Genomic DNA, 26,185 nt, shown 5'->3' with positions numbered 1-26,185 from the left:
CACCCTCCGTCACCTGCCGCAGCACGGACGACTGAAGAAGAAGACGCCCGCGGCGCTCGAGGCGGCCCGGGCGGCCAAGGTGGCGGCGCGGGTCAAGGCGTACCGGGCATGCGTGGCCAAGGCCATGGAGAGCAGACAGGCAGGGTCGAACGATGAGGCGGCGCTCGAGACAGTGACCCGGGCGCTGGAGATGAACTCGGACCTGTACTCGCTGTGGAACTACCGGAGGGAGATGCTGATGGCCCGCATGGCCGACGGGCGGGCCGAGCCGGCCGACACTGCCGCCGTCGAGCTCGCCTTTACCGCCCGTTGCCTGCGGTCGAACCCAAAGTCGTACTGGCTCTGGCATCACAGGGTGTGGGTCATGGAGATGGACGGCTACACGCCCGACTTTGCCGAGGAGCTCCGCCTCTGCGGCCTCATGCTCGACGCCGACGATCGCAACTTCCACTGCTGGAACTACCGCCGCTACATCGCTGGCACCGCCGCCGTGCCCGACGCCGACGAGCTCGACTACACCCTCGACCGCATCAACGCAAACTTCTCAAACTACTCGGCCTGGCACTACCGCTCACACCTCCTGCCGCGCATCCACGGCCCGGACTTTGCCGCCTCGGACTCGTCCTTTGCCACCACAGAGTTTGAGCTCGTCCAGTCGGCCTTTTACACAGAGCCCGACGACCAGTCCGCCTGGCTCTACCACCGCTGGCTCCTCGGCCGATCCGCCGCCCCACCGCGCCTCACCGCCGTCATTGCCCTCCCAGGCCCGGCACCCATCCTCGCGCTCGTCTTCTCCGTCCCGGTCGCCGGCGTCGCGCCTACAAACGTCACCGTCGCCCCACTCCCGCCCACATCCCCGCCGCTGCGCTGGCGCCCCGCCCACTCGGGCCGCCTCGCCGGCGGCTTGTCGCCGGTCTGGCTCGCTACTCTCGACGCGTCGCCCGCCACACTCTCGGTCGCCGTCAACACTGGGCCGGGCATCGCCGCCAAGGACGGTTCGCCGCTGATCGACGGCGTCGCCATGAACGCCGAGCTCGAGCTGCCGGGACCGGCCACCGTCGTGCTCGAGCTCGACGCCCAGCTCGCTGCCGCTGCTGCTGCCCGTTCCGACCTGCTCGCCCGCGAGCTTGCCGCCTGCGACGAGCTTCTCGACCTCGAGCCCGATGCAAAGTGGGCGCTCCTCACCAAGGCCTTCATTCTTGAAGCTCTCGATCCGGCCTCGCCCGTCCTCGACACCCTCTACACTTGCCTCCTCGACGTCGATCCCTATCGCGCCGGTTTTTACCGCGACGCGCTCTCGCGCCGTACCCTCGACGCCGCACTCGCCGATCATGACTCCGCATCGCTCTCGTTTGCTCTTCCTGCCGCCGGACTGGTCGCCCTTGGCCCGCGGACACACGCCCTCGCCTCCGCCACCGCCCTCGACTTTTCTGGCAACCCGCTGCGCTGCCTTGCCGGTGCAGAGGCTTTTGTCTCGGCCACCGCCCTCGATCTCTCGTCGTGTGGCCTCCGCGAGCTCGGCACACACCTCGCCGACCTTCCGGTCCTCGCCTCGCTCAACCTCGCCAACAACGCACTCCATCCCGACCCGGCCGTCGCGTTTGCCGGTCTTGCAGGCTCGCCGCTCGCTGCTTCACTCACTGCCCTCGACCTCTCGGGCAACGACGGGTACGACACGCCGGCTGCCGCCGTCGCCGTCGCCGCCATCTTTCCGCGCCTTGCCCACTGATGGCGCGCCTCACAGCTCATCACCGTGCCCGACTGGAAGGTCGGCTCCGGTGTGCCGCGGCCCGCCGTCGGCCTCCCACCGCTTCCGGCGAGCCTCGGCCATCATGCCGGCCACCGCCGCCTCAATGGCCTCAAACGGCTCACCCGGCTCGAACCGGCCCTCGAGTCTCCCGTCGCCGTTGACGAGAAAGACCGTAAAGTTCCACGCAATGTCCTCCCCGCCCGACTCGGCCACCAGCCACTTGAACACCGGATGCGCCCGTGCCCCATTGACCTCGATCTTGTCCGCAAGAGGAAAGGTGACTCGGTACGCCGCCGCCATCTCTGCACGAATCGCGGATGAGCTCCGCGGCTCCTGCCCGCCAAACTCGTTCGATGGAAAGCCGATGATCCTCAGCTGCGGCGCCGCACGCGCAAGACGGACCAGCCGCGTGTACATGTATTCGGTCAGTCCGCATTCGGACGCCACGTTGACCACAAGCACTGGCGAGCCGGCGTACGAGCTCAGCAGCACCTCGCGTCCGTTCATGGCAAAGCTCCCCGCCGCAAACAACCCACCGTCGTTGTCGTCGCCACTGCTCGCCGTCGCCGTCACCGCTGTGGCACACACTGCCATCAACATCGCCATAGTCACAAGCACCCTTCTCGTTCCCATACGTCCGCAAGCCATGAGCTGCCCAAGAGTTGCGTCTGTCGTCGTCGTTGGCCAACCGAGTGGCGAACATGCTCTTCCACTCATCATCATCCTATGCCGGGTCAAAAATTTACTCTCACATCCCGCCCCACCAATCTCTCCTTTCCGGACTCCCTCCCCCCCCCTCCTTCCCCCCCTCCGCACACACACACACACACATACACACACACATCAAAACACATCCATATCTGTTTCTCTCTCCCCCCCTCTTCACTTGCTGGAAATTTACCTCACGCCCGCGTCCCCATCTCCAACATTCGTCACAGCCACACATCCCGAGCTCAGCTGCAGATCGCACATATTTACCCAAAGAGCGCACGCAGCGAGTCGCCGACCGACACGTCGTCGCCTCTGTCGTCGTCGCCACCGCGCCGGGGCTTGGAGACAACAAACGCGGCCTGCTTGCGCTCGTTGCGCTCGCTGCGATCCCGCCGCGGAGCTCCGGCGCTCCCGCTCCGCCCAAACGCGTTGTTGATGCCGAGGATGGGCGACAGGAGCTGGCGGACGAGCCGTCGGAGGTGCTTCTCCGATCGCGTGGCCAGGAGCGTCTCCTCAAAGGCCACGACGCCGGCATCGTCCATGCCCGGGATCTGGACGACAACCGAGCGGACACGGTCCGGAGCTACCGGGCCGACCGCCATGTATGCGTTGGCCACGACATTGACGAGGAGGCCCTCGGCATTGGCGTCGACGCCGTTGGCCAGCGCTTGGATGGCCCCGGTGAGCATCTCGGTCCCCACCAACGCCGCACCAAGCTCCGAGTGCGTCGCCAGCAGCGGCACAAGCCGCAGGCACACATCGGCAGCCTCGGCAATGCTCGGCACGTCGCCCCACGACATCAGCGCCAGTGCGCTGCCAGCCACAGCAGAGAGCAGCGCTTCGGACGTGAAAAGCAGCCGCGCCGTCAGCGGCGGCAGCGACGCCCGCAGCTTCTGCGCCACAGCCTCGGCGTCGACCGGTTCCGAGCTGCTGGAGCGGTCCGAGCCGCTGAGCGCGTGCATGCCGTACCCGTTGGCGCGGGTGAGGCCTGCGCCGGCCACCACTGCCACCCGCCCCAGAAAGTGCGCCAGCGCCCGCGTCCCGTCGCACAGCGCCCGCGCCTCGGCAACCTCGACCACGTCCGCCGCGCCCGACCCGCCCTCTGCCGCTGTCACCCACCCGGCAGCAAGCACGCTGTGCAGGCTTGCGAGAAGCGCCACTAGTGCATTCGACCCACACAGCTCGTCGAGCACCGCATCGCTGACAGAGCCCAACATCGGGCAGACAAACCCGTCCAGCAGCGGCTTGATGTGCTGGACTGAGAGTGCGCCGAGCGAGGCCAGCACGCACCGCTCCAGCACCTCGGATGGCAACGCCACGCTCGCCAGGTACCGCCCGCCGTGTAGCGAGAACGCCGTCGCCAGCGCCTCGTACGCCTGCCGCCGTGCAGAGCCAAGCATGCCCCGCAGCGACACCAGCTCGGACTCGGCCTCGCCCAGCTCCGGGTACCGCGCCGACGGCGGACCAACGCCCAGCACCGCGTCGTACGGCGCCGGCACCCGCGCCCGCTCGTCCCACACCCCGTGGACCGCCGCCAGAAACGCCATCAGGCCCTCGAGGTACGACGCCACAAGGTGCGCCACAAGCGTGCCCACAGACCCGTGCTTGACCACCGCCGCCGCGAGGTGCACAAACGCCCATAGCTGCGACCGAAAGCTCCCGTGTGCCTCGCTGAACAGCATCCCACCCGCCTCGTCGAGTCCGCTCCCGTCGAGCCCGATCGCCGCCACAAGCGACCTGCCCGAGCTCAGCCCCGGCACAATGATCCCGTCGATGTCGAGTGTTGAGGTCACAGGCGCAAGTACTTGCTCCAGCAGCGCACCCTTGGTCGCTTCGTCCGGCACGTGCGAGGTCATCACAAGCAGTGCCTCCACCAGCAGCATCCGCACCATCGACGACAGCGCCCCCGCACCTGCAGCTCCTGGTATGCCTCCAACAGGCCAGGCAGCGCTTCCGCAAGCACAGGCCCGAGACTCGACGCGAGCTTAATGAGCGACGACGAGGCTTTCTTCGAAGCAGCCCGGAGCGACTCGCCGTACCGCGCCACCGCGCCGTCACTTAGCCCTGCAGCCGCAAGCGCAGCCTTGCCGCTCTCGCCGTCGAGCGCCACGTACGAGAGCAGGACGCCCAGCACTGCCGAGAGCCGGTCAGGGAACTCACGGAGGAACGGCGCAAAGGCCACCAGCATGTGCACATGCCGCGACATCAGTCCTGGATCCGCCGTCGGCGCCCCGAGCTCGCCCAGCTCGAGCTGCAGAAGCATCTCGAGCATGCCGTCAAGCTCGCCGAGAAGCTCACCTTTGGCCTCGTACAGCTCGTCGAACCGGTTGACCCCGTCCGGCAGCAGCGCCGCCTTTCGCGCCGCCGCCGTCTCGGCCGCCTGGTCCGCAAGCGACTCGGTCGGCGCGTTGGCGAGCCACGCCGGGACCTGTGCTACCTCGTCGATGACCGACGCCACAAGCAGCGAGAGCGCCTCAAACGTGACAAACACAGGTGACCAGGTCGACGCAAAGCTCGCGTCCGGCGACGCCCCGTATCCGTCCTCGCCTAACCCGCGCAGCGTCTCCCGCACAAACGTCGCCACAAACGCCACCGCGCCCGGCCGGTGCATCCGCGTCAGCTCGCGCACCATCCGCAGCGCCAGCGACCGCTGCCGCCCGGCGGCAACCGTCCACTCCGCCGTCGTCAGCCCGACAGCCCGCGACGCCTCGCCAAACGCGCCCTCATCCAGCTCCGGATCGCCGACCTTGCGCACCCGCGCTGCTGCAATGTGCCACAGCGTCGCGTACAGGTCTGACCTCGCAAGCTCGTCCGTCGCCTTGGGCACCACACGCGACGCCACAACCTCACACCAGAACGGAAGCACCTCGGTCGAGACGCTCACAGCAGGATGCGCCGAAGCTACCACCATGACCTCCAGAAACGGACCAAACGCGCTGTCGAGCCCCTCTGGTGGCCGCTCGCTCGCCACAAACTCGAGCATGAGCGTCCCGAGATCAACAAGGACCTCGGCCACCCCGCGCGCGTGCGAAGCCTCGGCGTGCGACTCGACGCCGCGGCTCCCGTCCACTGCCCCGCCAAACGCTTCGAGGCACTCGAGCATGGCCAGATACGGCACCTGCTCAGCCAGCCGCAGCGTCCGCCGCCGCACAAGCATGTTCTCCAGCACCGCCCGCGTGTGCTCCGCCACAGCAGGCTCGGCGAGGAGCGACGCCGCGAGGCCAAGAAAGTTGGCTTCAAACAGGATCGGCAGCGGCGCCCACTCGGCCACCGACGCCATGGCCTGCAGCCCGGCCTTGACCACCTCGCGCCGCGCGCTGTGCGCCGCGTTGCTCGCCACGCTGCTCGTCGCCTCCACAAGCATCGACGCCAGCGGCTCGGCCGCACTCACCATCGCGTCCATCACCGCCCGCCGCGGCGGAGGCTCCACCCACCCGCGCCCAGAGCCAGCAGTCCCGACTCCGAGCGCAGCCTCCGAGAGCGAGCGGAGTGCGAGGAAGCCGAGCGGCGAGGCGCAGTCATTGCCGGTCGCCAGCTCGGCCACATCGCTGATCACGCTCTCCACGCCATGCCTCAGCGAGACAGCAACCAGCGCGTCCGCCACCTTTTCCTCCACCACCGCCGGCACGTGCCCATCGCCGCTACGCGCCGCCGCCGTCGCCGCCGCCAGCCCGAGAACCTCTCTGGTCATCTCGGCCTGGACCTCGCCCGGGTACATGCCCCAATGGCTGCGGAGGGCCCGGATGTAAAAGTCGATACCGCCAACAGTCAGCGCCAGCTCACCGTCGCCTCCGACCGGGTGGTCGCCAAGGAGTGCCCGTCCGGCAGCGAGGCATGGCCCCGCCTCACTCCGCGCCGCTTCGATGCTCGCCTCGCCCGCCCGTCGCACCGCCTCCTCCGTCTGCGGGTCCAGCACACACAGCACGCTCTGCGCAACGTTCATCTCCTTTGGCCCCTCCGCACGCCACGCCTCCTCTACACCCACTGCTCCTGCGAGTCAGGTGTGTGCCTTTCCCCCGTCCCCCTCCCCCCTCCGCCCTCGCCCCACCCACGCTCCCCCTGTCTGGCGCTCTCTTGCGAGATGTCGCGCCCATTCACCACTTTGCCCACTCGACCGAAAAAGGTCGTGGTTCTCCCCCGTCTCGGTGCTTGAGATAAAATTGTATAAAATATATCCCCCCACCCGTCACCCGCCACCCGTCACCCTTCCACCCGCCCCACCCTCTCCCCACCACATCATCATCTCACACCACTCCTCTTCCACCCATGGCCTCTCGCCGACGGATCTCCTTCTGCCGCAACGCCGGAAAGAACCGCGGCGTGGCATGCTCGACCGTCGTTATTCCTCCGCTTTGGCCCGCCCTCGTCAAGGCTGCCATCTCCAAGCTCAAGCTTCCGGCACGGGCGGCGGCCTCGGTTCGCATCTTTCTTTTCGACTCGGGTGACGAGCTCTTCTCCGATTCGCCGCAGCGTCACCTTGACGCCGTCCTCGTCGATGGCTCACTCGTGTGCGTCTCTGCCAACGGCGCCGACTTTATGCACTCGACATCAAGTCACCTCGCCCATGCCCGCTCGCTTGATCTCCCGCTTCCGCCGCTGGCCGCTACCAACCCGCTGCCGTCTCCCATCGCCAACCCGTCGCCCGTCGCCAACCCCGATCCCAAACCCAAGAGCTGCCTCGCCACTTCGCTTCCTCCTCTTTCAGCATTGGAGCCGTACGCTCTCTCGGGCGCCTACCCCAGCCTTGAAGGCGACGTACGGAGCCGAATGGCTGCAGCGCTTGCCGGCGCAGACTGCTTCGTCACTCGCGAGATCGACGTCGCGCCCGACGCTGCCTACATCGCCTACGACTACAAGAACGTGGCATCAATGGCCGATGCCTTCCCACCGCTTGATGATCTCACTGGCTGCAAGCGAAGCGAGCGCGCAGCCGAGGCCTGGCGCCGGGCCGCCCGCCGCGAGGCTCGCGGCCTCATCGTCGACGCCCGCTCTGGCGCCGTCCTCGCCCGCCGCTTCCACAAGTTCTTCAACATCGACGAGCTCGCAGAAACCGCTTTTGACCTTGTCGCCGACGCCGTCGCCCGTGCCCTCGCTGACGGCCTCCCAGTCCTGGTCTCCGAAAAGCTCGACGGCTCGCTCGCCTCGCCCATCGTTCTCGGCTCGACTGTCGTCTGGGCCACCCGCGGCCTGCCTTCGCTGACCGTTGCCGCCCATGCCGCCGCTGTGCCCGGCTATGATGCCGCCGCTCTTCATGCTGCTGCTGTCCACGGTGTGACCCTGCTCTTCGAGTGGTGCGCTGGCTCGCCGGGCGTCATCGCCCACCCGCCCTCTACCGCCGCCCTCGTCCTCCTTGCCGCGCGAGACAACGTTTCCGGCGGCTACATGGATCGAGAATGGCTCGAGGACCTGGCTGCGAGCTACAACCTTCCGATTACCCAGCTGCTCATGGATGATGCTACCGTTCGCTCCTTGGGTGGTCTTTCCGGCGTCATCGATGCTCTCGCCCCGCTTGTCGGCACCGAAGGCGGTGTCCTCACCATCGGCACCGGTACTCGCGCGGCGCTGTATAAGATCAAAACCGAGTGGTACGTCGCCCTCGCGCGTGCTGCCAAGCGCGGCGGCGGCAAGCCGTGCTTGCTCCTTGCCGAGCTGCTCAAGCTCCGCCCGACCCTCATCGGCGCGCCGGCTGCCGCCCTCTGGGCCTCGGCCATCGACGCCGCTCACGCACCCGACGATACCCTTGCTCTCCTGGCCAGCCTCTTGCGCCGCAGTCATCTCGACACCGCAGAGCGTGCCAGGCAGCGCGCGGTGCTCGAGCGTTTCTTTGCCCTTGCAGCTTCCCGTCTCGCCGCTCTTAATGCTGCCTGGATCGCCTGGGCTGCCGCCGTCTCGCCACGCATTGGCAGCGCAAAGGCCAACATGCGCGCGGCGCTTGCAGCAGGCCGCGCCTCAGCCCTTGCTCCATCCGAGACCATGGTTGCCGCCTACATCAAGGGCGATGCCATTCGCGGCTTTGATCTCCTCTGTGCATCGCTCGCCTCGGCCCCGGTCGATGACCTCGAGTCCTGGCTCGGGCTGGCCTGGGACGCCTCTTTGGCCATGCTCGCCGCCTCGGATCGGGCATTCTTCGAGCCTGGACCGAGTGCCACCGCATCGTTGGCCGCTACCACCGCAGACCTTACCTTTGTATCCGCGGCCGATCTCTTGCCGTCTAGCCTTGTCCCCATCTCCCGCAGGACCCGCAAGCACCTGCTCAACACCTACCTTCCACGCAAGATCGCTGCCTACCTCGGCCTTCCGGTCCGGTCCGTCGGCGACGCCACGCGTCTCGCTGTCGAGCCGGGCTACGCCCCGTCGACTGGTGCCATCAAGGGCCTCTGGGAAAAGTACTGCAAGGACGGCTCGCGCGAGCTCCGAATCGATCTCCTCCCGCCCGCTGCTGCCGTCTCGGCCTTCTCGGGCTCGGCTGCTCTCGCCCACTGGCGCGTCTGCGCCACCGACGCCGCATCAGGTGCTACTCGTGCCATCGCTGCCTGCCTTGTCCCGGTTGGCTCTTCCATCACTCTCCGCCAGCTCACCACCGGTATCGAGGCATCCATCGACCGCGGAGTTGCTATCCGACTCGCTGTCGAGTCCGACAAGGCTGACCTGCTTGCCGCATCGAGCTCAATTCGCTCGCCATCAGGCCCCCACCGGTCTTCTGCGACCTCGACGGCGTACTCGCTGACTTTGAGGCTGGCGTCCGTGCCCTCTCGCGCGGCATGAGCTCGGCAGAGCTCGGTCCGGCCAAGATGTGGAAACTCATCGGCTCGAGCGCGGGCTTTTTTGGCTCACTCGCTCTGACAGACGGCGCTGCCATCCTGTGGAAGTCCCTTCTCGACCTGCGTGCTGCCGGTGCCATCGCTTCGCTCCACATCCTCACTGCTGTGCCTCACGGCAAAATCGGGAAGCAGGCCCGCAAGAAAAAGCGAGCCTGGTGCAAGGCCCATCTCGGCCTACCCGCTGACCGTGTGCTCTTTGCTGAGGATTCGGACAAGTCTCCGTTTGCGATCCCTGGCGCCGTCCTCATCGATGACTCGCTCAAGCATCGCACCCCTGGATCGCCCGCGGCGGGGTCTTTGTCCACCATTCCACACCACAGCGCTCTGCCTACGAGCTGAAGCTTCTTGTCGGCGCTGTTGATGCCCCTAGCCTTCCAACCCTGTCTCTTCCACCATCGCCAGCTCCTCCACCGGCAACCTGGGGCATCGCCGGTCTCGTCGACGCACTCGCAGTGCCGGACCTACGCGCGGTTGCTCTTCAGCTCTGGCCGGGCGGCGGACGCACAAGCCCGCTTGTTCTAGGCCTTGCCCTCGAGACACCCAACGCCCCGCCCCGCTCCTGGGCCATCGACCTCCTCACCTTTACCCTTCTTCCGCCCGACCTCGTCGCCGCTCTCTGCAGCCTCATCACTGACTCGCCGCACCTCGTCAAGGCCAGCTGCAATCTCGGCACAGTCATCACGCGAATGGCTGCCACGCCCGGACTTGACATCCGTGTCATCACTGCAGGCCGCGACATTGACGCCGCTCTGGCCACCCTGCCCGACTCTGCTCCGCTTCGCGCGTTTTGCGCGCCCGACGCCCATGACGATCTGGACTGGTGCGCCCGTCCTCTGCCTCCCGCTTGTCTCGACGCTGCCGCCACATCCCTCACCAGCCTTCTTGCTGTCTCGAACGCATTGCCAGAGCCTCTCGCTCGCATCTACACTCACCGCCACGAGTGTCATGCATCGCCGCGCGCGCTCGCCCGCTACCCCCGATCCACCGCCCCGGCGCCCCCAGGTGTGATCACTGCTCTGCCACTGCCGACCGACGCTGCTGTCATCTACACAGCGATCTTTGTCTCGGAGAAGGACGCGGACGCCCTGTGGCATGCGGCGCTTCTTGGCCTTGGCCTCAGCCCTGACGCGAGCAGCTGTAATCTTCTTCGCCCGCTCGCTCCGCCGCACATCACCCTTGCTCACCGCCCCGCTAACGATCTCCTCGCCGAGCTCATTCCACTCACCGGCGCCTCCATTGAGTTTGCGGCTGCGTCGTTTGCCTATGTACCGGACGCTGGCCTTGTTGCCCTCGTCGACCTGCCTGCTCGCATGCCGCTTGCGCACGGCCAGGTTGCCCATCTCACACTCGGTATGGCTTCGGGAAGAGCGCCAGCGATCGGGCTTGACGTTGCTGGTTGCGCTGGTGCACAGCGCGCAGACGTTCCACCAACCCTTGCGAGACTCGTCGGCCATGTCGGGCACACAATCACTGGCAGCGACACGCACCATGCCGGCGCAGTGCCGGCCAGCCTTTCATGGCATGCACTCTCTGACGCCATCGCTTCCATCGGCCTTCCTACGCGCCTCCGCCGTGATCTTGCCACGCTTCTCGAGGCCGGCCTTCCGGGCGAGAAACTCAAACTCAAGGCCGGCACCACCACAGCCGACCAGCGCAAGATCATTCACGAGCTTGCGGAAAGCTACGGCTTCTCTACGCACGCCGAAGGCAAGAAGGCCTCGCGTAAGCTCACGGTCACCATCACGCGACCGTACGCGGCCTGGCGCGACGATGCCGGGAAAGCACCACCGGCACCGTCGCCGCTCCATGTGGCCACTCCATCTCACGTCATCGAACATGTGCTGGATCCTCTGGGCAAGGCCACGCGCAAAGTTCTCCTCGTCCGCGGCTTGCCCGGTACCGGCAAGTCGACGCTCATCACCGAGATCGTAGCTCAGCTCGGACGTGCCGGCGACGAGATTTCGGTCGTCTCGGCAGATGCTTACTTTGAGGCCGGTGCCGGCAAGCTGACCGCCAAGAAGCGCAAGGGCATGCTGCCTCACGAGGTCTACGCCGCCGTCTTTGACACCAGCCTCCTCCCACTCGCCCACGCCGCGTGCCAGACAGCCTTTAATGATGCTCTTGCCACCGACGTCGGCTTGGTCATTGTCGACAACACATCGGTCACGCTTGCAAGCCTGGCGCCCTACCTAGATTCGGCCACCAAGGCCGGCTACGCCGTCGGCATCCTCGAGCTGGTCACTACCGGCGCCGATCTCGCGCGTCTTCGTTCCCGCGGCGTCCACAATCTTCCCATGTCTGCGCTCGTCTCCATGCTTGCCGCCTTTGAGCCGAGCCCGTCAGCAGTCTGCATGCGCCCGCCTGGCCTTGACGACCTCAACGCCAGCGAGTAAACACCGAGAGCTCCACCGGAGTCCACTTGCCTGTGAGCCCGCTACTTCATCACTTGAACACGTACAGCATGAGGATGATGGCGGCGAGGACGCCAAAGACGCCGATGACAGCCAGCGGGACCCACCAGTCGGCGTCAGAAAAGTAGACGTTGATGACGAGCTCGGCGAGCGTGAGCATGCCAAGGACAACCGCGAGGACGTCGAGCCGTTTCTGGGTGTTGCGCGACGAGACGTCCGAGTAGTAGGTGTGCAGGTCGCCGATAGAACTGGCAAGCGACGAGTTGAGCACGTCGAGCCCGACGGTAGCTGACCAGATCGCGAACAGCTCCTTCATCGACCGGGTCTTGAAGATCGACCGCTGCGAGTAGCGCGCCTTGAACTCCAGCACCGAGCCGTGGATCTCAGCGAGCTCGTCGAGGCAGCTTGTCTTTCGTCGCGCGAGCATCAGCTCAGAGAGCTGCTCCCCGAGCGATTGCAGATACGTCCGCTGGTAGAGAAGCGGTTCGATGAGCGCCTTGGTATACCGCTGAGTGCCCTTCCAGCCCTTGGCCAGCATGGCCGCCGAGTCGCAGCCTGGCGCGCCCACCACCACCGCAGCTCCACCGTTGTGCGAGAACACAATGTGCGAGCCGCCTTCGGCCTCGGTCAGGAACCGCCCGTACCCATTCTTCTCGGTGAACTCCTCGATGAACGACTCGTCGACTCGCGTCAGCAGCCGCGTCACCGTCGCCAGATGGTACGCTACCTTGCGCCGCAGCGCAAAGTCGTTGGCCTCCTCTGGCAGCGACGCCAGTACCGTGGTGTAAGTGAAGAGCCGATCGAGGCCACCGGCCGCTGTCCACGCCCCGCGTCCAAGCGTTGCGTTGAGCGCCGACGACACGAGGTCGCGCGAGGCAAACGCGACCGGTGCCTCAGGCCCGACAGTCGAGACCCGCGGCGTGCCAAAGAGCCCGCTGCCGCCACCCGACGCCCGCCTCCGCTGCCGCCGCTGCGGCGAGTGCTCTTGATGCGGCGTGACAAAGACGTTGTCGGCCTCGGTCAGCCGCCGCAGCACGTTGATCAGTACAATGGTTTCGTTGATCTCAACACGCTCGTCGGACGCAACCGAAAACATGAGAAGGCCGACCGACTTGGAGTAGAGCTGCACCTCCACGCTCACCAGCTCGGCGGAAACACCTCCTGCAATGTGGAGGGCCACCGGCAGCGACCACGCCTCGGTCCCCACCCGGTCTGCCACTACGCGCGCATCCGCGTACCCCAGCTCGAGCGCAGCGAGCCGGCGCACCAGGAGCATCTCTTCAAACTCCATATCCTTGTTCCGGGCAGACTCGCCAGGCTGCCACTGATCGAGCGGGGCACCGACAGCAGCGCCCACAAGCGTGTTCGTTGCCGACACAAATCGTTGCAGCGTCGTGCCCACCCCGCTGCCCATTCCCTTGGCCTCCAACGCCTCATCACCGTAGTTGAACGGAAAGGCAAAGACAGTCTCCATCCTCATCGCCATCGGCTCCTTGCTCTCTGCTCCAACGTCCACCTCGATCGTCACGCTCCGCTCGCGCACCTCGCGCGCCACCGACTGCGACCGCGACCGCGACCGCGACCGCGACTGTGACCGCGACCGGCTGTGCGAATCAGCAGGCGATGGGCCGGCCGCCTCGGTATGGCTGTCAAAGGCAAAGACCGACGACGACGCGCCGCGAGTGACACGCCGAGGCGATCCCCCGCGCGACTGCATCGTCTCCACCGGCGGCGGCGACGACGATGGCGGTGACATGTCAGGCCGCCCGCGAGCCGACCGACGCGGCGATGGCAAGACGTTGGCCAGCGCAACGGCAGACTCTGTGGGCGAGGCGGGAATCCGGACAGTCCGATTGCGCAAGACTCTGCGTCTCAGCAGCATCGACTCCATTGGCATTGTGACACAGAACGTGGGTGCCTCACTTGCCTCAGTGTCTCTTGCCTGTGACGGTCACTGACAGGAGGAGGGGGTTGGTTGGTTGGTACGGCTTTGTTCGCGGCCTGCCCTTGTCCTGCCTTGGTCGGTCTCGCGTCTGCACTTGTTGCTCAACACGCAGCTCGACACGTTGCTCAACAAGTGGTGCTTGCTTGGCACTCGCGGCCACAGTCTTCTGGATGTAGCACACACACACACACACACACACTCTCTCTCTCTCTATCTGCCCACCTAGGACACTTGAGGAGAAGTGTATGTGTGCAACATGCCTATACCCCCCCCCCCCCCCCTCCCCCCTCCTCCCCTCCCTCCAACTGCAGCGGCGTGTCGCTAAGCGGGCGATCCGAACCATCACCGCTTTCGGTCCTCTCATCGCACTGACCCCACCGCCTACGCTGGCTCCCGCTTCATTTACGATGAGCAACTATGTGAGGCGGAGCTGGGCAGGATGCGGTCGTGGCGGGCCGTGGGTGCCCATGCTCACACCGGATCGTGCTGTCGAGCTTGACTCGGAGGCTGTTGCTCCCGCGGGAATGGTCCGGCCGTGCGCAGCTCGCCGTTGGACACCGATAAAGTCGCCGACGGCTAGCTTGCTCAGCTCGCTCAGCAACTCATCAGCACTCGGCCGAAGCTGGGCATTTTCTAGCCAGCACCGCTGGATGAGGCTCCGCAGCGACTCGGAGAAGACAAGATGCTCATCGAGCACCGGCCGTTTTCCGTCGACAATGTCCATCGCCGCTTCGAGCGACGAGCTCTCGTCGCCAAAGGCGGGAAAGCCGGTTACGAGCTCGTATATGATGGTGCCCGCCACAAAGATGTCGCCCTGTTGCGAGCCGGCCACCCCACGAAGCGCCTCAGGCGACATGTACCGCACAACCGGCACTTGCGTCACCGTCCCCAGGTTAGTCCGCACCGCCTCTAGCCCAAAGTCGACCAGCGTCACCGCCAGCCGCCGCGACGCTGCCTCGCCCAAGCCGCGGCCCTCGAGCATGATGTTCGACGGGCGGAGCGCGCCGTGCCCGCGGCCCGACGCCGCATGCAGTGCTGCAAGACCCGACAGTATCGAGACACATACATCGCGCACCCGCTGTGTTGTCACAGATGAGATCGAGAGCGTCAGCGCATCCGCTAGCGAGCCCTGCTCAAACCGCGGCGTCACAATTGCCATGTACGGTGCCTCTACACACACCGCAATCGGCCCCATCACGCCGCCCACCTGCGTCGCCGCTGCCTCCACACACACTGCCGCAAACACCACCAGCTCCGATGCCGAGTACGTCTGCCGCGCGAGAACCTTGACGACTACAGGGTGCGTGAGCTCCTCATCGTCGCCGTACGGAAGCTCGGCCTTGTGCGAAACGCCTAGTGAGCTCTGCCATACTTCGCCACCTTGCTCCACCATCGCTGCCACTTCGCTCGTCGTCAGCAGGTGCAGCGCCGTCACGCCGGCTGTCACCTCGCGAAGCATCGCTCGCGACTGCTCCTGCACGCCAAGCGTTCCTGCAGATGCAACCCGTTCAGCAATGCTTGTGCTCTCTCGCTCTTCGCCGCTAAGGCTTGACGATGACGATGACAGTTCCGACGAAAGCGCCTCGCTGGCCGCACCAGCCGACATGGCCCTGCCCCGCCGTCTCGCTCCTTTGCCGAGCGTCCCATCTCTTGCGACAGCGTCAGCGTCGAGCTCAACAGGCGCCTCTCCGACTCGCAGCAGCTGCCACACGCCAGGCTGGCCGACCTTGTGCAGCGTGACATGGACGTCACCCTTGAGCACAGATGCCAGCTCGCCGACCGCAAACACTCCGGTTGCGCTCGATGGGGCGTGCCCATTACCCGTGTGCCGAGTGAGATTCTCGTTGCGGTATGGGCCAAACATGGCTCGCCAGCTGGTGCGCATGGCGCTCATGGCGGGCCCGGCAAGGGTCCGCCGCCCTGCGTCGACGTCGATCGCCTCTAGCTCGGCATGCGTCGCCATCACTGTCACCGGGCCCGAAGACAGCTCCAACTCGCGGATAAACCGCGCAAAGTCAATTACCGACTGCCGCGTCTCCATGACTGCTGTCACCCACCCCAAGCCCCACTCAAACACTGTGCCGCCCGTCCGCTTGGCCAGCTCCGGGAGGCCGTGGTGGAACGCCGTCAGGCGCGCGGTCTCGGCCTTACTTCCGCAGAGCAAGCCCCGGAGCGCACCCAGAAGCTCGCAGTGGACCACTGTTGTTCGGCCTACCACCGCCGCCATGCATCGGGGGAGAATGACATGGCTCTCGCTGTAAAGCGCACCTAGCGCATGCGCCGCAACCACAAACTCCATCCGCGCTTCGGGCTCGGGCCGCCACAACTCGACCATGACGCTGCGGATGTCATCAAAAACAACCGGCACCTCGCCCACGTTGGGCCGCCTCTCGTTGCGCACCACATCAAGCGCCGCCGCAAGCGGATTCTCCGCCCAGTACACGTCGCGCCGTGTCGTCAGCTCCCACAGTACAATGCCAAGCGCATACGCATCCGCCGCACGCGACAACCCATTCGCCCCGAGCTGGAGCACCTCGGGCGCTAGCCAGTACATCGACTCAGCAGACGGCAGCTCTTTGGCCACATTCATCTCTCCCTCGGTTACAGAGCCGAACATTTGGCTCGTCGAGCCAGCCGAGAGCGAGCCCTCCAGCACCGCTGCCATCAACCTCGGTCCATGGCCGGTCGACATGTACGTGCTCGACAAGCCGAAGCCAGACGACGACGCCACCAGGCGCCCAGACTCGACAAGGTGCGTCCGATCAAGCGCATTCCGCGCCGAGGTCGAGCCGGTCCGGAGGAGCGGAAAGCCAAAGTCACAGAGCTTCGGCTGCCACCCGTTGTCGAGTCGGATGCTGAGCGACGAGAGGCTGCCATGCGTCACGCCGTGCTCCACCAAGTACGCCATGCCCTCGCACAGCTTGTGTGCCCACATAAAAATGACACTCGAGTCGAGCGCAATGTGCCGCGTGTGAAGCACATTGTACAGCGAGCCGCGCGGCACAAACTCGTTGACAAGGACCGGCGGCGAGCGCGCCAAGCCGAGCACCGCCGACACGTTCGGGTGCGAGAGATGCATGACGTGCTCCATCTCGTCTGCCAGCGCCGCCCAGTTAACATTGAACTCGCGTCGGAAGCTTCCGTGGGTCGGAAAGTTACTCAAGTGCTTGACCACGACAGCCTTGCCTTGCCACGCGCCCATGTACTCCATGCCAAACACACCAAGCCCAACAACGCCCTTGACATCCAACTCGTCAAACGGAATTGCCTTGTCGCCCAGCGGCGCAACGTCTGTCCGCCGGAACCGCCGCCGCACCGCCAGCACACCAACCGCAATCGCCACCACTGCGCACGCCACCACCGCTGTCGACACGCCGAGTGCAACCTTGAGCGAATCGTCATCCGCGCCCAAGTAGCTCTGGGCGCTCGATGCTGTCTTGTACTCGGCCTGGGCCACCGTCGACTCGTAGAGTGCAAACGCAACCGCAATGGCCCGGACCGTCGTCACCTCGCCGCGCACCCGAAACGGCCCGCGGTACTTGGCCGACCTCGGCGTCGGCATACTCCCGTCGAGCGTGTAGTACATGGTCGCGTTCGGCGTCACACTTGTCATCGTCACCTCGACATCGCCCAGGTACGTCCCTGATACTGGAAGCATTCGCGGCGGTGACGCCTTGTGGAACCGTTCAGCGAGCCGAATCGCCTCCATCGTCTCCAGTCCAGCGTCGAGCTCTTCCCGTGCATCGGCCACCGTGGCCGCCAACTGAACGTTGCCCAGCAGCTTAATCCAGGATACAGACAGCTGGTGCGGTGAGAGACCCCGCCGTGAAAACGGAAGCGGCGGAGCAGTGTCAGAGTCGAGTAGCTGCCGGCCCAGCGCTGTCCGCTGCGACGCGAGTTCATCAGCAACCGACTTGAAGACCGGCACACCCCACGAGGCATGCGTCTGGCTCAGCCACGCCGAGAGAATGCTGCGTCCGGCAGCCGACGAGACAAACGCCAGAAAGTCAACCGCGCCGGCCACATTGGTAGCGCTTCGCGGAGCAGCCAAGTAGACCGAGGTCGACGGTGCGCTGTGCATGTCCGCCGCGCCGCGCCCCGACCCAATGGGGCCGTCGTAAACAGGAAAGGCAAACGAAGCGAGGTCGTCGGCAGACTCGTCCCGACTCATCATGCTGGCAAACATGTCGACGCCGCACGAGATGACAGACGAATTGCTGAGGACGCCACGCGAGTGCGGCAGCTTGCGCCCAGCCGGTGTGTCCGACGCCACGTAGTAGCCAGCCTCATGGAGCCAGATGATTTCTTCCATCACTGACCGGACCGGCCCGTCCACAAACGAGACGTCGCCGAGGAGGAATGCGCTGTAAGCTTTGTGACCGTACATGCGGATGAAGAGTAAGTCAAAGAGCGCCGACGCACCCTCAATCCCCACGTCAACCGCGAGGCACATCCGCCCGGCAGCTTTGGCCTTGGCACACAACGCGAGCAAGGCTGTCCAATGGCTAGGCACAGTCACGCCGAGCGCAGCAAACATCGACTTGCGGTAGGTGCAAACGCCTGCAAGGGCAAGCGCCGGCACGCCGTACCTGTGGTCACCACCCGCCGCCAGAGTCCGTTTGAGCACAGCGAGTACAGCATCTTCCAGATCGTTACGCTGCCATACCTCATCAAGCGGGACCATATACGCTCCGGTCAGCAGTGTCTCGCCATGACTTGGGTACGTGAGAATGACGTCCATGCCACCAAGGACCCAGGGAAGGGACTCCTCGAAACTGTCAGGAAGGGGGTACAGGACGAGCTCAGCACTCGTGTTGCCTGCAGCATATGCATTGTACGCCGCAATCCATTGTTGAAGTAGCGAGATGTGCGGCGAAGAGCCCTGATAGTAGGCAGCAATGCGGACGCGTGGCTGGACAGCGTCGCTTGCCGGCCATTCGGCCGCTTCGGTCACCGGCCCATTCGAGCGAGAGTCCACCACCGCCAGAGCGAGGACAAGTACCACCACAACGACCAGACTCGGCAGAGTCCGCGACCACACACATATCCAGCCCATGGTACTTTCAGCTTATTTCTCCCTTCGCTCAACCGTCCTCCCCAAGCCTTGCCGTAGCCTCGCTCCGGTGGCCACTTGCTACCGCACTCGGTCACTCGGCCACACAGTTCAGTTCACCCGGCGAGGGAAACACGCACAAGCAAGCAGAGTCGAGTGCCACACTCTGACCGCAGAGCTGTCGAGGCGAATTTGGAGCGAAAGAGCGGGAGAAAATGGTGCCGCTACTGACACGGCAACTGTCACCGCGGTAGCCACAGACACTGCCAAGGACCACGGGAACGGCAGATGGTATGTGACTGGCTTGTTGTGTGGAGGAGGGACTTTGGTCTTCGCACCACTCTCAGGACGAAGCGTGTGCTTGAGAGTGAGATGGGCTCAATGCTGGTGGTGTGTGGTAGGGGCCAGCTCGCTGACCGGACAATCGTTCATGCCGGGACATAGCAAGCGTTTGTTGCCAAACTTCACGAAAACCTGCCGCGCGCGCATTGTCCGGGGATCTGCACTGCTTGCAACAACCGCAGTTTGACTAGCGCTAGTGTTCATTCGCGTCTCACGCGGGATCCTGACATTACTTAGGAGACGGTCGTCTCGGGCAGAAGCTTTTGCCGCTTGGCCGGCGGCTGGTCGACGGGCGGCGCGAGGTTTGACGGTGGCGCGGCGGGCGCCGGCGCCGGCTCGTGCTGGCGTTTGTGCGAGGTCAGCGCATCGGCAAAGGCCTGCGACGGCGGCGGTGGCGCGGCGGCGACAACGAACCACGGATTGGCGGCGGCGGCGACGACGGCGGCTTCTTTCTTGGCGGCAGCCGTGGCGGCCCGGCCCTTGGCCTTGCCTGCAGGCGCGGCGGCGGCTGGGACGTCTTTGACCGAACGAGGCGTCCGGCGCGAGACCACGGCTGCCGACGACGCGGCCGGAAAGCGGGCGTGGAGGCCGGTGAGCGCCGCCTGTGCATGGGCCACGTGCTCCGAGCGCATCGTCCGCAGCATGCGCTCGTCCGTGACGCGCTCGGGGAATGCTGGCGTCTGGATGTACGTTCTCGGCTCAGGCAGCGGCGGGAGATGAGCGGCAATGTACGCCTTACCGGCGTGCTTGCCGCCAGGCATGCCCGATGCACTCCCTGATCGCGAGTAGCCCATGGCCCGGGCAGCAATAGCCTCTGACGACGAGGCAGTCTCGTCCGAGCGCGGAGCCGGGATGGGCAGTAGAACATGCGGCAGCGGCTTGGCCTCTGCCACCGCCGCGTACACCCTCAGCTCCCTCACCGAGCTTCCCAGCATGCCCAGCACAGCCTGCACCACATCATCGGCATTGGCATCCGTCCGTCCTGCATGCTCTGCCGCCTCGTGGCTCTTCTTGGACGCCACAAACATGACTGCGGTGGCGGGGTGGGGGAGGTGGAGGGGGGGGAACGTACAGCGTGCAAGGGCAGAGGTAAAGACATTGACTGCGGTGGCGTCCATGCCCTGGAAGGCTTCGTAGTTGGCCACCAGCTGGGCAACTGCTCGCTTGAGCATATCAAAGCAAAACTCAGAGGCACTCACTCGGCCTCCATGTCCATGACTCACAGAGCTAGGGTTCGTGCCCAACCCCGTGCTGCTGCTGCTGCTGCCACTGTTGCCAATACCTGCACTGCTGCCTCCTCCGTTCATGCTCCTACCAACAGTGGCGATAGCGGAGTCGAGTGTGCCGACCGCCAGCCACCCTCCCCTCCCTCCCCCCCCCCCCTCCCCTCTCTCATTCCATGCCTTTACAACTTACGCGCCGAGCAGCCGCTGGACAGCCGCGTCGACGTTGCCGCCGGTCATGACTAGGGCGCGGAGATTGGCGTCGTAGTCGGTAAAGCCCATCTCGGCGAGCGCAGCAAGCTGGTCGGCGTACCGCAGCGCGGCAGCCTCCTCCTGCGCTTGAAGCGAGCCGCCGCCGGCACCGGCACCGGCACCAGCTCCCGCGCCTGCGCCGCCAAAGCCCGGCATGCCGCTCCCGCCGGTGCCCGCCATCGCCGCCATCATTGAAGACAGCATCTCAGGATTCTGCAGCATCTGCGCTGCCATCGGGTTGTTGGCTAGCATGGGGTGATTCTGCATCATCGCCGCCATCAGCTCCGGGTTCTGCGCCATCGCCGCCATAGTCTGCGCCATCATCGGGCTCTGCATCATGCTTGCCAGGTCCGGCATGCCGCCCGCACCGCCCATGCCGCCAAAGGCCGAGCTTGGCGGCACACCGCCGGTCCCGGCCCCGGTCCCGGCTGCTGGCGCCGCCCACGGGTTCGGGAGCGGCGTGGTATTCGGGCCCGAGCCCGAGCCAGCCTGCTCGCCACCTCCCGCTGCGTCAGTGCCTCCTGTCCCGGTTCCAGTTCCGCCGGTCGCGCCCTGCGCCATCCCGGTCATCGCCTCCTGCATCGGCGCGCCGATGTTCTCGTATGCTGAGCGGAGGGCGTCAAAGCCACCGGGCTGTGCCTGTATGTTCGCCATGGCCACATCGTTGTTGCGCATCATCTCTGCCAGCGCCTCCGGGTTCCGCATCATCTCCAGGCTCTGCCGAATCGTTGCCGGATCGTTGAGCGCCGCCGCAAGCTCCGGGTTGCCGTCGATGAGCGACTGCATCATCGGGTTGGCTGACATCATGCTCTGCAGCATCTCCGGGTTATCCAACAGCGCCTGCATCATCGGCGACTGCATCATCCGCTCCATTTGCGCCGGGTCCTGCAGCAGCGCCGCCACGTTGGGCACGCCGCCAGCCGCACCTCCGCCCATCATCGCCGCAAACGGGTTGGCTCCGCCGCCGCCAGCTGCGCCACCACCAGCCGCGCCCCACGGGTTAAACCCACCTCCGCCAACTCCCGCCGACGGCGGCGGCGCTCCGCCCGCCGTGTCCATCGGCGCGGTGCCTGTCGTCGCGGGCGCAGTTGCTGCAGCCGCCGGTGCAGCAGGCGCAGCACCCGCAGCTGTCTTGGCCGCACCCTTAACGAGATGGATCGTGTTGCCATCCTTGATGCCTGTCATGCCGCCCGCCCGGTTGGTCCTCGACCGGCGCCGGTGAGTCTTTGGCCAAAAGTGCGACCTCTTTCTGAAGCCTGGCAAAATGATCACAGTCGCAAGCGATTCATAGCTCGCGAGGCCACCGAGAGAAAGGGAACGGGGCCGAGTGGTGGGTACCAGCTGGTGATCACGATGGACTATGGTTCTGGTGCCAATGATTAGGGGGGGGGGGGCTGGGAGTGGTGGTGTTCCACTGTGTTCGGTGGCGGTGGCGGTAGCGATCGATCGTTGCCGAGTGTGCTGGGCATGGCATAGGAAGGCAAGGAAGCGAGCGTGGCTTGGTAGGATGAGGGGAGGGGGGAGGGAGGGAGGAAGGCGGGACACACAACGAGACCAACATGACTCGCGCCATGATCACGCTCGTATGCCTGCCGTCTGCCGCCTGCCCGAAACAAAACAGCGGCGGCCACGTGCGGGCAGCCGAAGGCGGCGGCGACCTGTGGCCGGTGGGTGGCGACCTTTGACGTACCATACGACTCGACCGTCCGGTCGTCCTTCATGACGTGACCGGCAAAGATGACCCGCTGCTGGTCCTGCGGGATGCTGGTGACGGTGGAGATACGGGTCTTGAGCTCGGCAATGGTCTCGCTCTCCTCCGCGTCCACGCTGTACACTTCGCCGCGAATGGTCTTGATAGAGACCTTCATTTCGTCGAGTTGGCGACAAGAGTGCCAGCTTCCCACCGTCTCGCTGTCACCGACCTCTCTGCCCACCGGCGCTGCTCCCGCCTCATCCCATGGAAAAACTGTCGTCGTGGTCACCCGATGGTGAGCCAACGGCAGAGGGAGAGACACCCGGGAGAGTGAGCGAGTGCTCCGGCACGAGCACGGCCTGCCGTTCGATCTCGAATCGGATCGGGAGCTGATGGCCGCTGACAAGCGACGTCGAGACCGGCGGCTGGACCGCGGTGTGGACAAAGATTGAGGCCGACTCGCGGACGTCGCGCCGGACGAGACAATAGGTCACGTTCTGCGGGAGGAGGACAGAGTCGGACCGCGCAAGGCTGGTGTGCGACTGGCTGTAGTCAGCCCCGTCGCCGTCTTCAGTGTCAGATCCCGAGTCGGAGCCGGGGTGCGCCGACGCCGACGCCGGCACAGCCTTGGGCACAGTCTTGGGAACAGCCTTGGGCGCTGACGCCGGCGCTGGCGCTGGCGCTGGCGCTGGTCGCACCTGCCCTGATGCAGTCTTGAATTTGTGCTTCCGCATCGAGCCTTGTGGTGAGAAAATCCGCAGCTCGATGGCGTTACCCGAGGCCGAGCCGGCGTCGTCGGCGTCGCCCGAGCCGGCGCCGGACATCTCCGACGCCACCGACGACGATGACGAGATTTTTGGCAGCGACGACTCGACAATGGGTGCCACTTTCCGGTTGGTCTTGCCTAACCGCCATCGCGGGCCCGAGCCACCGCCTGGCACCTCATCGTCGGCCTCGGACTCGACCGAGCCAGACTCTAGCTCTCCGCCCTCGCCTGCTGCCACCGGCGGCAGGTTCATCGGCCCGGGGACCGGCGGGCGCTCCAGCGCCGCGTGGACCGGTCGCGGAGCGGCTCCGCTTCGCTCTACACTACTTGAACTTGCCACGCCAGCATCAAACTTCGCTTGCTCCTCGCGGGTCATGTACGTCACCGGTCCGCCGGCCGTGAGCTGAACAGGAATCAGTTCCTTGTTCGCCGCGCCGCCGTCGCCGGCATTCGTGTTGGCTGTGGCAACGGGCCCGACTTTGTCTTGACCACGTCTACGCCCGCGCCCCCGCCCGGTCTTGGCGCCCGGTGAGCCATGAGCACCAACGCTGCGCTGTCCCGACCCGCGCTTGCCCGACCCCCGCTTCGCTGATCCACGCCGACGACTTGGTGAGCTCTTGGCAGGGCTGCCACGGCCACGTCCGCGCCCACGGCCACGACTACGCTTGCGAGTGCCGCGCCCCCGCGGCGAGCGGCCCCGCGTGGGGGCAAGCGGCGAGTGTGAGCGAGTGCCGGGCGCTGCAGTGGCGGGCGGCGCCTGGTGGTGGGGCGAGGTTGGGCTCGGTGGCGAGCGGCCGTTGGGTACAGGCGAGCCGGCGTTCATGGGCCCGATTTCCACCACAGAGAGCGGTTCGAACAGGTTGCCGGCAGCAGCATCTTCCGCCACACTGTAGGTAAGCCGCGAGTGAAAGGTAAACATCATATGCCCCGAGACGTGGACCGAGTCGACGTACATCTGCATGACCGACTCGCCGCCGATGCGGACAAGCAGGTCGTTCTGGAGCTCGACCAGCGGCTCGAGCCGAACATCGCCGTCGTGGCGCGCGAGGAGCTGGAGGAGAGTGTGCGAGATGGCAACAATCCATGATGTCCCGCGCCACATGAACGGATGCGGCGCGTGGCCGAGTCCCTGCTGCCAGGCGCGGACCGCCGTCATGGCGGCCTTGACCCGCTTGGCGATCTGCTCCAGCCGCCGGGTCGATTCGTCGCCACCGGAGAGTCCCTTGAGCGCTTTGTCCACCCGCGCAATTGCCTTGGCTGTCTCGAGCGTCCGCGCCCGGTGGGCCTCGAGCAGCGACACCATTAGCCGCGCGCCAATGGCAGCGGCTCCGGACTGCCTACCAATCTTGCCCTTGGCCGCCCACGCCGCCCGGTAGTACTCGCGCTCCGGCTGCGGGACGTGCAGCGCGGTCCAGAGCTTCTCAACTTGCACCAGCGCCTCATGCACAGACATGTCTCGGTGCGGCAGTGGCTGGCTGTCCGACGCCACATGCGCCTCGCCGTCCATAAACGTCATGCGCGACGGCGTCATCGGCACCACCGGCGACTGTGGCGAAATCCGATTAAATGTCCCGTGCGTGTCGCTTGCGCCGGCCACATCGACCGGCGACGAGAACGGGTTGTAGGAGATAGCCAAAGACGAGGATGTGGCTGAGGTTGAGGACGAGGAAGAGGCTGAGGATCTTGACGACGAGTACGATGATGACGACGACGACGACGAGTACGACTCGAACGAGGCCTCATCCGACGATACCCCTGAAGAGTGCACAAGCTGCGCACCAGTCATGGCGTCAAACTTGGGCGTCTCGTTGCCTACCGGTGAGTGCAAGCTGCCGGCGATCACGCCTGGCGATCCGGGCGTTGTCTCACCGTTGCCATCACCGACGACACCTGACAGGGGCATCTTGCCCTTTCCTTCTTGCCCTTGCCCTTGCCCTTCTTGCCCTTTCTTTTGCCTTTCTTCTTGCCCTTGCCCTTGCCCTTGCCCTTGCCCTTGCCCTTGCCCTTGCCCTTGCCCTTGCCTTTGCCCTTGCCTTTGCCCTTGCCTTTGCCCTTGCCTTTGCCCTTGCCTTTGCCCTTGCCTTTGCCCTTTTTCAGCAGATCGGCGAGACTGTCCTCGTGGGCAGTCTTGAGCAGGAGACGCGCCTCTGAGAGCGAGCGCGAGAGCGAGATCCCAAGGTGCGAGTTTGAGTCGGAGAGCGAGGACGACGACCGCGGCGGATCTGACAGCTTACGGTTGCCCTTTCTCGACAGCAGCTTAGGGTCCATGCTTGACTTTGCTTTGTCCTTCTCACGCAGGGAGAGCTTTCGGATGACGACCGAGCCGTGTGAGACCGGTTCAACCGAGTCGATGGACTTGTCAGAGATCCTCCCATCGGTCGAGTCTCTCAGCGACGACCTTCTGCGGATGATGACCGATCCCGTCGACGGCGATCTGGCGGACTCTTCACCCGACGCTGCGCGCGAGCGGACACTCTGCTCTCTGGCCCTCGCCACTGCCGCCTGTCTGGCCTGCCCAACATCGATGGAGAGTAACGGATGGACCGGAGCCGATGTGTTCATGTTGTTGACCGCCGAGCCGGCCTCTGACGAGCCTGGACTCATTGTTGCTCCCTGCCCAGAACGCTGTTCCGTATGCTGTCGCTCAACCCCACCATCTGCTCCGACCATCTCCTGGCTCCCTTCTCTTGTGTGCCCATTGCCAGCGGAGGCCCGAGTGGCCCACTCGGCAGAACCCTCCGAGGCAGTCCGTACGGGAGCTGTGGGAGAGTCACGCGAACGAGCCCCATGACTACGAGACATACCGTATAAGGCACTCTCCCACCTCCTCTACACCCTCAACTACCTATGTGTGTGTGCGGGAGTGAGGTGGTAGTGGTGCCAGAAGCCAGAATCCCCCCGCCCCCCCCTTCCCTCTCCCCCCCCACTCCCTCGCTCCCACCCAGAGCTAACAACCTACCGCCATCATTGTACAATATCCCGCCACCACAATCCATCGCACCCTCCTTTGTACCCCCATCGCCCGCATACCCCCCCCCCCCCCCCCGCCTCCCTCCCCTCCCCCCCAATCCCTCTCACCTGTGCAAACACCAAGCCATGCACTGTGGCATGCATGCCCCACATTATGCTGGCCAGCCACCCGGCAGGTACCCCAACCAACTCACTCTGTCCATTCGGCGCCAAACAGACACAGGTCTGCCACCCCCCCCCCCCCCCCC

The 26,185-nt window shown here is 65.5% G+C and overlaps 8 protein-coding genes across 8 annotated transcripts in view; 2 read left to right on the top strand and 6 right to left on the bottom strand.

Moving 5' to 3' along the window:
- Positions 1-1,851, top strand: part of AMSG_10169 (geranylgeranyl transferase type-2 subunit alpha) — a gene marked incomplete at its 5' end in the record, with an annotated part of 2,336 nt that extends 485 nt beyond the window's left edge. Inside the window, one exon of the mRNA XM_013898275.1 lies at positions 23-1,851. Coding sequence (XP_013753729.1) covers positions 23-1,729 — 1,707 coding nt within the window. The 3' untranslated portion in view covers positions 1,730-1,851. The remainder of the gene's footprint in view (positions 1-22) is intronic.
- Positions 1,831-2,356, bottom strand: AMSG_10168 (glutathione peroxidase; the record flags this gene model as incomplete). The annotated part of the gene is made up of 2 exons (XM_013898274.1): positions 1,831-1,849; positions 1,884-2,356. The coding sequence occupies 2 exons, from the start codon at positions 2,354-2,356 to the stop codon at positions 1,831-1,833; spliced, it is 492 nt and encodes a 163-aa protein (XP_013753728.1).
- Positions 2,357-2,724: 368 nt separating this feature from the next.
- Positions 2,725-6,480, bottom strand: AMSG_10167 (uncharacterized protein; the record flags this gene model as incomplete). Its single annotated transcript, XM_013898273.1, has 2 exons — positions 4,374-6,480; positions 2,725-4,329 (listed from the first exon to the last, which is right to left on the bottom strand). The coding sequence occupies exons 1-2, from the start codon at positions 6,402-6,404 to the stop codon at positions 2,725-2,727; spliced, it is 3,636 nt and encodes a 1,211-aa protein (XP_013753727.1). The 5' UTR covers positions 6,405-6,480.
- A 247-nt stretch (positions 6,481-6,727) lies between these two features.
- Positions 6,728-11,675, top strand: AMSG_10166 (uncharacterized protein; the record flags this gene model as incomplete). Its single annotated transcript, XM_013898272.1, has 4 exons — positions 6,728-9,088; positions 9,127-9,575; positions 9,791-10,110; positions 10,285-11,675. The coding sequence occupies 4 exons, from the start codon at positions 6,728-6,730 to the stop codon at positions 11,673-11,675; spliced, it is 4,521 nt and encodes a 1,506-aa protein (XP_013753726.1).
- A 2,349-nt stretch (positions 11,676-14,024) lies between these two features.
- AMSG_10164 (TKL protein kinase) lies at positions 14,025-18,837 on the bottom strand. Its single transcript, XM_013898271.1, has one exon. It carries the CDS (start codon positions 18,692-18,694, stop codon positions 14,054-14,056), a length of 4,641 nt encoding a protein of 1,546 aa, XP_013753725.1. The 5' UTR covers positions 18,695-18,837; the 3' UTR covers positions 14,025-14,053.
- Positions 18,838-19,266: 429 nt separating this feature from the next.
- AMSG_10163 (uncharacterized protein) lies at positions 19,267-20,389 on the bottom strand (the record flags this gene model as incomplete). Its single annotated transcript, XM_013898270.1, has 2 exons — positions 20,106-20,389; positions 19,267-20,063 (listed from the first exon to the last, which is right to left on the bottom strand). Exons 1-2 carry the CDS (start codon positions 20,338-20,340, stop codon positions 19,267-19,269), a joined length of 1,032 nt encoding a protein of 343 aa, XP_013753724.1. The 5' UTR covers positions 20,341-20,389.
- A 56-nt stretch (positions 20,390-20,445) lies between these two features.
- AMSG_12328 (uncharacterized protein) lies at positions 20,446-22,376 on the bottom strand (the record flags this gene model as incomplete). Its single annotated transcript, XM_013898291.1, has 2 exons — positions 20,446-21,686; positions 22,199-22,376. The coding sequence occupies 2 exons, from the start codon at positions 22,374-22,376 to the stop codon at positions 20,446-20,448; spliced, it is 1,419 nt and encodes a 472-aa protein (XP_013753745.1).
- Positions 22,377-22,458: 82 nt separating this feature from the next.
- On the bottom strand, positions 22,459-25,640 carry AMSG_12327 (uncharacterized protein; the record flags this gene model as incomplete). Its single annotated transcript, XM_013898290.1, has 4 exons — positions 24,858-25,640; positions 23,773-24,771; positions 23,546-23,593; positions 22,459-23,520 (listed from the first exon to the last, which is right to left on the bottom strand). Exons 1-4 carry the CDS (start codon positions 25,635-25,637, stop codon positions 22,459-22,461), a joined length of 2,889 nt encoding a protein of 962 aa, XP_013753744.1. The 5' UTR covers positions 25,638-25,640.
- Positions 25,641-26,185: the final 545 nt, after the last annotated feature.

Source organism: Thecamonas trahens (assembly GCF_000142905.1).
Source record: "Thecamonas trahens ATCC 50062 unplaced genomic scaffold supercont1.57, whole genome shotgun sequence".
Taxonomy (NCBI): Eukaryota; order Apusomonadida; family Apusomonadidae; genus Thecamonas; species Thecamonas trahens.
Note: the sequence above shows the minus strand (reverse complement) of the source record. Positions and strands in the feature narration are given on the sequence as shown.